Here is a 13661-nt window from a genome sequence, read left to right as displayed (position 1 = left end):
GATAATTTCAAAGTCCACTCTGACAAATTAACAGCAATTAGTGTGGAGCACCATTAAAATCTAAGTCAAATTATGTGTGCTCACTTTCCTGTTCGGATGGTCAAATCACATGGAAAGCACACTCAACAGAATGTTAACACCTATGGTTTTATCCTCAGGAACCTGTTGACCTTCTCCTGTTAAAATGGTTTACAAGTGGCTGACGGGAATTTAGGTAGAGCCAAAATCAAGTTCAGAAAAACAGAATGGAATACAGTATCAAATAAACACATTTAGCTCACTATCAATATTGTGGTGAATGGATTTCTTTAAAATACATTAGAGACGCGACACTAAACTAAATCACTGATTCTAAAGGTGTAGTCCCAGTCCAGCAGTATCAGCATCACATAGGAACTGCCTGGATATGCAGAATCTGGGGCCCCAGCCTCGACCTGCTGAATCAGAATCTCTGGATTTCTGGAGTAAATCTTGCCCTAAACAATAAGGGATTATTGTGAGAGTATTATTCTATCACATTTAAAGAAGCAAGATATAATTCATCTCCTTCAGAACATCATTCCACCCTGGACAACATCAGTATGGGCTAAATCATCTAAGACAAGAGGATTAGAGGGTGTGACAATAAAATTAATTACTTAAACATTTTTTAATTAAAAAAAATTTTGATTAATTATGTATTGGAATTACATTAACAAAACAGTCACATCTGTAGAATTGTAAAAAATTTACTATTCCTAAAATACCATCCAGAGTCTGTCCCTGGCACCAGGGGATCAACAATTTCATCCTGACCAAAAGGGGGAAAAGAAGTGTAATTAATAAAGTATCAGTAGCTGAGAAAGTTAAAATAGAGTTGAGAGGCTACTCTGGAGGTCACTCTTACGCAAGCTTCAGTTAGACACTGTTACCTCTCATAACTTGCCACAAACCCCAACCAAAGCCATTCCGGCCAATCCTAAAGAACACCTACGGCAATATATAAGATTCTCCGAAGGTTCCATATGCTAGGGTAACTTTCCAGAAACCAACAATCTCCAGATGGGTCCCTAGACCACGTAAGTTCTGAAACTCAGAGGGCCCAGCCTCTCCCGAACAATAGCTAGTTTCATCTCCATACCCCATATTATTGTCAGACCCTTACAACATGAAAAAGTTAGAATGGCCATAGCCCAAATATCCCTAAAGAGTGGGAAAAAGACCAAAGGTGATGGTGGAGTTATGCAGAGAAGGTAGGGTTTAACAAATGAATATGATTGCTGAATCATTAAATTGATATCTCTTTCAGTATCTAGTATCTTAGAGCAGCTAGAAGTAAAAACCTAAAACTGTGGAATTGTAACCCATACCAAACTCTGAAATCTGTTCTACAACTGACTGTTGTGCTGTGCTTTGAAATTTATTGCTTTTTTGTATATATGTTATTTTTCACAAAAAAGAAAAAAAAGATGATTGTGATGATTAAAAAAAATATTTATTCCTTCTAGCTTCCAATATTTTGGAGCAGCTAGAAGGAAAAGTCTGAGAGGATGGTATGGCAGCCCATGATAAACTCTGGAATCTCTATTGTAAGTACTTGTTGAAGAATGCTTTGAAAACTATTGCTTTTTTCTTTGTTTGTTTTGTATATATATTTTTTATACAATAAAAAAGGTAAAAAAAAAAAAATAAAAATAAATACCATGCATTAATTTAATAAAAGTAGCTTAAAAGTGAAAAAAAGGTAATAACTAATGTGCTCAGTGTTTTCATGCTACTTAATCTTACTTCAATCTTAATGTTCACTTAATTTTTTATCATTAAAAATGGTCTTCAGTAGGTCCTTCTGTGCCCACACTCAACTTGGCATTAGAACTAACAAAGGTAAAAACCTCATTAAATGTTTATTAGTCTTAACAGTATATGGTAATTCTGCATCTGGAAGAATTAAATCACTATCAAATTTACCTTTCACTCCTACTGTATATATTACTTAAATTATATAAATATTAAAGATGTTTTAAAATATTAGAGAATCATTTAAAAAGATTTTAGAAGGCATCAAAATCATTGTTTGAATTAAGATTTAGAATGAAGAAGTGACTTTTACATTTATTTTTAATTTTTGCTCTTTTGGTATGGATGGAACAAGAGAGAATTGTTTTAAGAGTCACATAATAAAATACTACTCTTAAGAAAAAAATTGAGCTTTGGTATGTGAAATTAAAATTTAGTCAAGAATAGAGATTATTAGTATTATTCAATTATTACATTTTCATAAGATGCCTTTCAGAGGTATGTGATTACTTTTCCAAGTATACTATTTATGAACAGGTTACATCAGGGCATGTCTATTAATCTCTGTTAAATTATAAGCTGGTTTGCTGTTTTTTTTTTGCCTTCTGGTGAAAATTTCATTTATATTATCTTTGCTTGTTATTAAATCTCAAAGATCTTACTTGTTATATACATCGTATAGCCAGCAAAATGTGTCTGTTAAATATGGCTAAAGATTATCTGGGGTAAATAACAAAGATAGTTGTTGTGTTTAGAGGAGTTTTGATATTCTTTTGTGGGGAATTATATAAACATTTAATAATTTTAATAACTGCTATATCCTGCAGAACAAAAATATAAATTCATAAAGCAGTACCTATAAATCCTACATAACTTCATTTTCTATCAAAGAAAAGGCAATATTTAGTCCTATATATAGGAAAACACAAAAAGTGATTCATAGATATTTGAAGTGATACCACCGCAACAAAAAATCAATAGCAAATAAACTACAGGTAACTCCTTTGAGGCCCTTCATATAGGGCTTAGTTCCGTGCAGAGCAGGAGAGCAGGTATTCACCTGGGGCCCAGATTACATCTGGGTCCCAGCTCTTTGCGGCATCTGCCTCCAGATGGTGCCCTGGTGGGCGTGCTCAAAGGCTGCTGTTTCTCCAGGGAACTCCTGACCATCAAGGGCCTTTAGATTCCTTAAGAGAGAGAATCATTCCACAAAGATGCAGAAGGAAGACTCCTGACAAGGCCAGGGCCCCTCCCCAACCCTCCTTTTCCCCCAGGGGAGGCAGCTCCCTTGCCCCTACCTGTCCACCCTGCTTCCCCTGAAAAAATAAGGTAAGGCAGCTCGGAAGGAAATACAGAAGATTAATAGGAAGGAAAAATAGAGAAAAGTAGTACAAAGTAGGAAGGAAGTGGGTAGAAGGAAGAAGAAAAGAAGGGGGATGGTTGGAAAGGGACCTAATTTCTAAGTTGCCTTTTAAAGAACAAAACTACATCATAAGTGTCATGCTGGTAGGGACTTTATCTGGCATTATCTTTGTTCCTTCTGTACAGTAAGTGGTACATTCAGGCTTCTTAAGGGTTATGATTATGCTACGCAAATTGTGCTGTGTGGGCAACACAGAAATCTGGAATGGGGCTTAAAATGATCAAAATAGAATCAGTCCTTTTTTTAGAAGAGTGGAAGGAGAACTTTGTGAATGACTCTAACTCAAGACACCCACAGCCAAATCTTACTTTACACTTTGGGTAGCAGTTTCATCACCCGTCAAGTACTGATAGTAATATTTACCTCTCCTAGCTCAGAGCAGCAAGCGAGATGGTTAGAAGTTTTATGAAAATCAGAAATGGTCTTTAAGGAGTATTGATTACATTATGTCTAATCACACTGTTAGAGTATTAACTCGGATCGTGGCTGCTCTGCCTATTCTTTATCAATTTTATCATATAAAATATGGAAGTAATAGAATCCTTAACAGGATTTCACTAATGAAATCCTGGTATGGAAAGATTATAAAGAACTGTTCAAGATAATAAAAATACCTTTAAAAGGAAATATCTGGAATGTTATTAAACCAAGGCTAAATCTAATTTTAGAATCTGTGAAAAAAGGAAAAATTATGCCAAGAAAGGACTACCTAAATTTTTTTTAAATAATGAAAAATTAGAAACTAACAGTTTATTTATTTTCTCATCATGCCCTGCCTTGTTCCAAAAAATAAACATGTCCTTCAAATGCAGACTGGTTAAAGAAGTTAAGGTACATTCACAATGATCCATTTATTCTTTCATTTATGTACGACTGACTGGGAGAACACTGTGCACCCAGCTAAGCACAGGGATCATAGCAGTCAAATAAGAGTCATGGAGCAGAGTTTATATTTTCTTGGGAAAAAAACACTAATATACACAATAAACAATATGTGTGTTGAACTATCATGCATCCATTTTTAATGATGTCATATAAAGCTATACACACAAAAGGATAATAATTTAATTTTGTTTCTATGGAAAAAAATGTATTCTGAGATTAAACAATCACTTTAGACTCCAGATCTATGGAAAGTGAGCCATTTTAAGTATATGAACTATAAATCGGACATATTATGGGTTCAATAAGATATTACAAGATGAACTTCTGAAATCCAACCAATCTCAACACTGAGCATTCTCTGTGACAAATGGTTAATATAAACCAAAAAATAAGTGCCATGGGAATTTAGGAAAGGGAGAGTCATGCAGTTTGAGCTCATCAAAGCAGACTTAAAAGAGAGAGTAGAATTTACTTTGGGTCTGAAAGATCATTTGGAAGAAGTCAGAAAAAAAGGAAGGTGGAAAAGGGTTTAAAAAAAACCTGTGTAAAAGTGTGGATGTGGGAACATGCAAGGATGTTCAGGAGATAGCAAATAAGTTTCGATGGGTGTGGACTCCGTTCAGAGGACATACAGAAGGCAAGGTTGGAGTGGTAGATAGGACCAGAATGCTAAAAGCCTGGATATAAAATGCTGGGCTAAGAAGTTCAGACTAAGGCCCCAGAGCAAGGGAGAACCACTTAAAGGGAGTCACATAAAAGTTATTTTAAGAAATTTCAGTCTCGAGGGAGCATTATGTAGTGAATAATAAATTAGCTTTGGTGTTAGTCAGATGTGGTTTGGCTGGAATCCCAACTCTTCATCACAGCAGCTGAATGGTATTGGGCCAGTTTTCACCCTCCAGGTCTTTCCCTTTCCTTATCTGCAAAGTGGGGACATTAGCAACATCTACTCTCATGGTCAAGTACAATGGAATAATGCCTGCTAAGTACTGGCACAAGATCTACACACATGTTCAAGAATGGCAGTTTCCTAAGAGTCCCTGGAAGGATGAAGCAGCAGAGCAAGTGAGAAGCAGAGAATGAAAAGAGCACTTAGGAACTGAGTGACTGCCCAGATGCAGGGTGAGTGGAAAGCCTGTCAGGAAAGCAGGAATGGAATCCAAGGAGAGGGTGGATGGGGACTGAGGGGTGTTTTCAAAGAAGTTACAGAGACACCTCAGTATCAGCTGGATGAACAGGAAGGGAGGGTCAAAAATCTGAAGTTTGGAGAGTGGTTACGGGGAAATGACAACAGCCTAGGCAGCAGAAATGGTGATGTCCAGGACCAGGGTCCACTTCTGGGGGAGAGATGAAGAGTTCAGCTCTGGATAGGCTGAGTTGGTGGCATTACAAATCATTCCTATGGAAACAGCCCACAGCAAGGTGGGGAGGTGGGAATGCAGCAAGGCTGAGATTTGAGATTTAAAGAAAGGGTTTTCAGCCTTTGGGTGAGGAATGTGGAGTGAGGATTAAGAGCAGGAGCTTTGGAGTCAGACAGCTGCACTGCTAAAAGCTGTATCACTGGTCAAGTGATCTAACTTCTCTGTACTTAAATTTCCTCATCTGTAAAATATAGTTAACAGGATTAAATGAGTTAATCAAATAAAACATTTAGAATAGTATCTGACACATAGGAAGGGTTCAGAACCTATTAGTTGTTCTACCACCGCCCCACCCACCATCAAAATCTCCACCACCACCTCCACTAGCATACCTTTCATTAACAAATTAGAAATTTCAGTTGAAATTATGAGCATGTCTGACATCTCGAAAGTACAGAGCATAGTAATTAGAATCAAGATGGCTTGGGTTGGCCCTTCAGCTCTACCAAGTATTTGCTGTGAAACCTGGTCAAGCTACTTGATCTCTCTGAGCTTTGGTTTCCCCATCTATAAAAATATGGTTCAGACAATGCCTACCTGAACCAAGGGGGAAAATAATGTAACAAAGTCAGGTAGCAGTGGCTAAGAGATCTCAAATAGAGCTGAGAGGCCATTCTGGAGGTTACTCTTATGCAAGCTTCAGCTAGATACTGCCAATTGCCATGAATTGCCAAACTCCAGCCAACAGTATTTCTGTACTGTAAACCCTAAAGAATACCCAGGGCACTAGCTGAGACTCTATAAAAGTTTCACTCACTAAGTTTATTTTTCAGAAACCTATAACCTCCAGATGATCACTAGGCCAGATAAGCCCTGAAACCCAGAGGTACGAGTCTCTCCAAGAGCATCAACCAGCTACATTCCCCTACCCCATAATGCCAACACCCCTTTTGAACATGAATAAGTTAGAATGGGCAGAACCCAAATACCTCTAAAGATTGGGAGGAGGATCAAAACAGAAGGAGGAGTTGTATCAGAGAGGACAGGATTTAACAAATGAGTATGACTACAGAATCATTATATGGATATTTCTTTTTAGTTTCCAGGCTTTTAGAGCAGCTAGAAGGAACTGTAACCCATACCATACATTGAAATGTTTTCTAAAGCTATTTGTTAAAATGTACTTTGAAATTTACTGCTTTTTATGTGTTATATTTCACAAGAAAAAAATGTTTAAAAATATGGCTCATAATCCCTGCCTGGTATTATTGTAAAGATTTATATAGAGCCCTATGCTTAGCTCAGTGAGGGCCCATAATGAGCATCCAAAAAACTATAATTATTATTACTGAAGAAAGTAAGTACACAGAACCTTAATCATTCCCACAACCAAGAGTGGCCAGAGGCAAAGGAACAGTCAGAGAAGAAAGAAAGCTTGTGGAACCTGAGGGAGGGGGCTGATTAAAGACGGTCCCACAGGGCAGGTAAGAGGACAAGGCCTTAGAACAGGCTGGAAATCAAATGGCCTTGTGCTACCAAGAGTGCTTTTCCCAAAGAGAAAAAGGGCAAAAGTCAAATTATGGGTGAGAAGCTGGAATCTATGCAGAGGGCAAGAACAGGTGAGTGTGCCTGATATAAAGAGGAAGAGACCGAGGTTGTGCCTGAAAAAGGAGATAATCACAGCACTCAATCCTGGAGAGGAAAAAGGGCAGAGGACAGAGGTAGAGAATTTGGGATGGAGAGGAGGATCCCCTGTGACTGAGAAGGCATGAGGGGAGGACCCTGTAGGTATTGTGAAGCAGAGAGGCAGACAATCACCACCAGCCTGGGGTTTCTCGGCATCAAAGCCCATTCTGTTCATTTGGTTGGATGAATGGCCGCTTTCCCAGCACGTGGTCTCAACCTTTTCAACAATGTAGGGAATAAGGCTACATGCCATGAGTATGTGTAAGGCTGCAGAAGTTAGAAGAGAGGCTGAAACATCCAGAATCACTGCTAAGGCAAACCTGTGAGTTCTAGGAAAACAAAGTTCAGCATCTTTCCCCAGCCTGAAGTTAATGTACTCAAGCTAATGTCTGTGTGTTTTGTGTATACATCTGATAAAACCCTTTTAATTAATGTCAGCTGGACATGCCTTATAATTATGATATCCCTCTTAAAATCCTATTTTCACATGAAGATGGAATATGGATATGGTATCTTAGTGTCTCAGGGGCTGACAAAAAGTCAAGACAGAATTTTGGAGTTCAGAGAACTGTAGGGTCAAAAAAAATTTTTTTTGTTTGTTTAGGGACCAATAGATTGACAAATTTAAATTTTTTCTAAGTAAGGACATTAAAAATTAATCATCTACTTATACCATTATTTCATAAAAGAAACACTTTAATATCAAAAAGCCCCGTATAATCTCAATACAATTTTTTAAAATTAAATACTTTCTATATTGCCCCTGTTTTTCTCATTTCTGAAGGTCAAATGAAACTATCTCATAGAATGGAAATCATCTGTGGCCCAAGTTTGGGAGCAAGCTGTGTTAATTACAAGGAAGGAGAAAGGCATCTGGAGAGTAAGAGGCTCAGAGATGGAAGAATGAGGAAATTATCTGTTAGTACAGAATAACTATAACTGAACCATACTGGAAAACCACTAACAGGTAACTGTGGGGACAAAATGCAGCCTGTTAGAATTTTGTCGTTTATTGTGGCATTGTCAGGAAGCATCCACTTGTCCTGTGAGCAAGAAAGAGCAGCAGGAAAGATAGATGTGGAATCGACTTTGCATCGGGGCAGGGCAGAAATTCAAGAAGAGCAGGTGGAAAGTTCTCCAGAAGCAGCACTCACTGATGTGACTACCCCCCAAGCTCCAAGGTGTGGGAGGCTAACAAAGCCAGAAGGGAACTGGTAATGAGATGAGGTGAGAGGGTTTCAGTGGGTGGTAGTCAAGGTAAGGGCAAAAAATCAGAGTCAAAGTTGTAAGCATGCAGAACTGACAGATGCTTACATGCAGGAACTGACAGGTAAGCCTGTGTCATGGGAAGGAGAAGGATATGTTTTATAAAAATAAGAAAATGGAAATGTCAAAAACATCCAAGGGAGATGGGGACAAAAGGTACAGCATCTATGATTCTCTCTTTCTCTCTCTCTCACCTTATTTTCATAGCCCACACTGGGAAAGAACTAACCTTCTGCACACCTGTCCATTTCTTCTGAGTCCTGTAACCAAGCTGCTACTTTACTCTGGCCAGTCGTGCATGTTGCAGGGAGGCTGTTGCTGCATGGTAAAGGGGATTGCCAGGGAAAGCTGTTTGGCTGCACCTACAATGAATAAAAACACAGATGAAGTGCACAGTTACACTAAATAGACAGGACCTTTATTGTTAAAAACACAAAATACAACTACCCTCAAAGAGACATTAAAAAAAAGTAAGAAAGAACACACTTAAATATTGAAGAAGCTTCTTGGTTTAAATGTGGTATGTACCAGGTGAAACCAAAATTCATAAGCCCCAGGACAATTATGAGGGATGTCATCAAAATAATACTTTCATTAAATTGCTACCTCATTCAATGAAGGGGACAATATTTAAGTACGTTGTATATTCTACTCACAAGGACCTGCCAGCCCAAATTCCCAGTATTTTTTTTACTAAGTTGTATCTGATACAATATTCTTAATGCAGTACTCTCAACTCATGACTGAAGGCCTTTACTTTTCCAAAGTTCTATCCTTATGCTCAGCTCAAGGTCTTGTCAACCACGTGGGACTCCTAAACACATTATCCACCAGCAAGCAACCTTTGTGATGGTTCGACTGCATATTGGAAATTATAATATATAAAAAGGCAGTCTTGGGAAGCTATTGTTATGTATACCTGATAGACTTTCCATTAAAGGGATTTTATGTGAACCAAATTAGACTGAAGTTGCATAAAGAACATAGGTACTAAGGTGAGTGCAGTAAACACTTGGAGAAAAGTGCAGAAACTCATTTCCCAAGAAGCTGAGGCAACTTTAAAAAACCATATTTGACTTTAATCTTCAAGTACAACTGATTGTGTCTCTTCTAAATCATCATGAAGTGAATGAGGCACAAACTTAGCAAACCCAGATTTATTTATAACCCACACAGGGACAGAAGCCAATTAACATTCAGAAGTCTCATAACTTGATACTTAGAATGCAAGCAAAGTGATAAAAAGCTCTTTTCACTCTTCATTACATTTTGATAAATATAATGGAAAGCTTTCAGAGTTAGATCTTTGAGGTGTGTCATTCGTAATTAGATCAATAGATCTTTGATGAAAACCAGAGTTGAAGAGGTTTCTTATTCCAAGGCAATCGGCGGGGGAGGATTTGGTTTCGGTTTTCCTTTCTCAGATATAACCCAAGTTATTTAGCAAATAACACAGGGGAGGAAAATATTGCATCTCTTAACTACACTCTGTGCCAAAGACACAAGTAAAAGTTAGAAGAACACAAGAATTAAACACCTATTTTTAAAAGATCTATCTGGGATACATCTCTCATTTAATTTGGATTAATCCTGGAAATTCATTCTACCTTGTGGTGAGAACACAAGAGAACCAGAGAAACTTGGGGACTATGTTGGGTCAGTCTGTAATTGCCTTCTGTTCCTAACCCTCTGACCCCATAGTTCATTTCCTTTCATTTCAGAACTGTTTGGTATTACGGTTAATCCAACATCCCATCCGTAAGAGAAAGCTGATTAAACAGGCACAGTCCTGGGCAAGGCTGGCAAAGAATGAAATAATAAAAGGTTTGAGAGCCAATATGAAAGACAATTAATGAGATTTTTTAAAATTACTTATGTAATTTCCATTGAAATCATGCAAACTGAATATAGTGATATTTCCCTTAATCTGATTTGATTACTCTTGCAGATATTTTATAAGATTTTTCAATCTTCACAAAGGAAACTTGGATATACAATATATTCCAGTGTAAGTAAAAAGAGATAAGCAGAGTCCGCACTGAAACTGTAACCCTACTCCTTGTGGCAGCCAATTTCTTCACGGCGGTCTCTGTTCTCAATTTCATGTTACAACTCTGAGACTGGGGCACATTTGGGCAGTGCACTGTGTCTCTATTTCAAAATTCCTAATAATTAAATCAAAGGAGGAAACAGCTGTCTCCCAGCCTGTTGTCTTAACCCTGACTTAAAACAGGCAGCTTTCCAGCACCATAGAAAAAAACTCTTATTAGAGCCCAAAGAACAACTTCGGCCTCCTTAATTTGTTCAGTACCAGATGTAATGGAAAGGGCTGTATGTTCAGATCCCAGTTTTGCTGTTTAAATAGCTATATAACCTCTGGAAAAATGATTCACTCTCTCTGAGCTTTGGCTTTATTAAAGATTAGAGACGAAAGGGTGTCAAATGTTTCATATAGTACCTGGTCACTTAAACAGGTTACTATCTATATTATGTCCCATTTACTTGTATTAACTTCAAGGAAAATGCATTGGTCTCTCTCTGGGTCATTTATATATTAAAGCGCAAGGCAGAGAAGCAAGTTTCATTTTAAAAACTTTGGGGTTTTCAGCTCTTTACTACCCCTCAAGGAAAGCACTAGATTTCAGGGTGCTGATTACTTCCTAATATTCCTACAAAGCTATATAAAATTAGGATGTAGTCCATTCAATAAAGAACAAATAAGCATTTCTTCTCTTGGTGATCCACATTTCAACCCAATCTACACTTGCGATTAACTTTAATGCCAAATGTCACTGTTGTTTTCTGAGCATTAGGTTGCAAAGTAAATCTTCCCTCTCTGGTTTTTCAAATGAGATTCAGTTATGTGTTTGTACAGTTTTCTTAGCAACTTCCGGGCTGATTTTTTTTTTTTTACAGAACAGAATCATACCTTTCCATCCACCATGGAAACATTAGCAGCTGGAGAGGATTCAGCGGTTGAGGTTGAAGGAAATATATGAAAACTAGCATCTCTTGGTGATCTCACAATTTCATTCTGACGATATAATCGGTGATGGCGCAGTTTGGAGACCCAAGCATCAAACCAGTCTTGGGATTTCACCTAAAACAAGGAACAAGATGAAGGTAATTGTGAAATCAGTCTCTGGCTTGCCACTGACATAGGCAAGAGATCTTCCTTGACAATGGGAGATGAACTGTTTAAAAGCAATTTCACCTTCAAATGATAGATGTGCTCTTCTGTGTCAAGATCTATTCTCCGAGCTTTCTTCTTAATTGACATAACCGAGAGGCCAACATCGATGCTTCCATGGACCTTCCCTTTTTGAATCTGAAATGGAAAGACTAGTAAGTAGGCTGGAAGCATGTACAATTAGATGTGTTTTTGTATTATTTTAAGTAATTTCAATGTAATCTTTAACATATCTGTGAGACTTAGAATACTGCACCTCTTTTAAGAAGAAAAAGTGGTTAAAGTTCTTTTGCTTTGAGGAAGTTGAAGTTATACTGACTTCACATCAATTTCAATAAGTAAGACTGTTCATATCATTTTCCTGATTTTGACATAACCTATAAAACATTTTTTCTTAATTCTACATTACACAGCTTATATCCCCAAAAAGACATCTTTAATGGTTCCTAAAATAACTATGGTCAACCTTTGACCGGAATCCAGGAATATCCCTGAGTAATCAGCTGGAAGACAGCTGTTGGGGCAGAATTGGGCAGCTGGAACTAGAGAGCACAGAGCAGCTGGCTGTAGCTTCTGGCTACCCTCTTCTGATCAAGGACATACAGACGATTCAAAAGCAGAGGCAGGGACAAAATATAAATCTGAGTCCTAGACCACAATGATAACAAGGAAGGAATGTTCCAGTTTTCATGCAAACAACTTTTTTTTTTACATCAAAGAAAAACAATTTGGAATACTTTTAGTGGGTTGGAATTTCCCAAGAAATAAAGATGTATGAAATAGAAAAACAATTCAAAAGACAGGTTTTAAAAGGATATCAACAAGAACAAAGGTTGCTTTAAATCTCAAAAAAGCACATAAAGCACAGTTTATTGACAGATGCAGAAAGAGGCCTATTTGAATTTTCTCTCCAAGAGAAAGTATGATTTTATTAGTATGTCACTGTCACAGATAAGCTTGTATTTTTAATAGCATACATCAAAATGGTTAAATTAAGCACCAGTTTGAGATTTTATACTAGCTTGAGTATAAGCATAGAACACACCTTCCAGAAACATGGAGTTTTGGTAGCTTGTTAAATTTTAGAAGCTGAGAAATGAACAAAGCTGGTAACTATGGCATAAGGTGCACAATTATGGTATTTACTCATTTCAAACAGAGTTTTAAATCAACCTTTGAAACATGTCCTGTGTTCTACTTACATCAAGTGGTGCCTTTGAATACTTTAACATTCCATTATCCAGGACAAAAAAACGCTGTAAGAACCAAACAACCCACAGTTACTGTCTGTATTTTGAATCATACAAAACATTCACAAGTGTGGGTCCAATATTGCATTTGGTAATCAATACATGTAATCATTTTAATGTACCTGGATTCAGTGCACCTGGACATGACACATGACACTAAAAGGAATCCAGCAGGGATGGCGTTTTTCTATGGCCTTTTTGAAAAGGGAGGAAATCTCAGGGCCTGCAACTAAGACCTTCAGAACGAACCACACCGGGATATTTTTGAAAGTGAGAAATTAGACAACAACTGATGTCAGAAAGAATAACCTGGGTAAGGTAACAGAACAGTTCTGTGAGGAACTTGTCTGCATGGAATTTTCCACCCTGGAGGTGACTGCTGAACTCTCCCTGGACACCATGGATAATTTCTGAAAATGCTGAAGTCCATTATAGAAGTTGTTTTAGTTACAGAACTGGATCTATGAATAATGAATCATCTGGAAAGTTCAAGACGTGGCCTTAGCAATATGCTCACATCTCTACTCAGCAAAACATTTGCATTTCAGTATTAATAAAAAGGGATTAAAATGATTTTTGAACCACATTAAAGATATTTTGTGGGTGGGGGGAGTAATTTTTATTTTCTCCAAAATGCTCCTGGTCCACTATAAACAGATCTTGCCATTTTTACTCCACAGGCAGTCCACAGTAGAACAAGAAAAGCTCCCAGGATCTAACCTAACAATGGGTCCAGTCCTTCCTTCAGTTTCTACAGAGGTGGGGGGTGGGGGGGGGGGAGTGCTTTCTGTTGCTGGAAAACTACTCTGCTAGAAAGTTTTTAT

At 37.7% G+C, this 13661-nt stretch overlaps 1 protein-coding gene across 9 annotated transcripts in view; it reads right to left on the bottom strand.

Annotated features, from left to right (window-relative positions):
• Positions 1-13661, bottom strand: part of OSBPL6 (oxysterol binding protein like 6) — a 224105-nt gene that overhangs the window by 47190 nt on the left and 163254 nt on the right. For 8 of the 9 annotated variants that reach the window (XM_077154279.1, XM_077154285.1, XM_077154283.1 and 5 more), the window contains 4 exons: positions 12790-12843; positions 11612-11725; positions 11327-11497; positions 8627-8759 (listed from right to left, as the gene is read on the bottom strand). In XM_077154279.1, coding sequence (XP_077010394.1) covers positions 8627-8759; positions 11327-11497; positions 11612-11725; positions 12790-12843 — 472 coding nt within the window. The remainder of the gene's footprint in view (positions 1-8626; positions 8760-11326; positions 11498-11611; positions 11726-12789; positions 12844-13661) is intronic. The other variant, XM_077154282.1, reaches the window with a different exon arrangement.

Source organism: Tamandua tetradactyla, chromosome 3, assembly GCF_023851605.1.
Source record: "Tamandua tetradactyla isolate mTamTet1 chromosome 3, mTamTet1.pri, whole genome shotgun sequence".
Lineage (NCBI taxonomy): Eukaryota > Metazoa > Chordata > Mammalia > Pilosa > Myrmecophagidae > Tamandua > Tamandua tetradactyla.
This window is presented reverse-complemented; position numbering and strand designations above follow the sequence as displayed.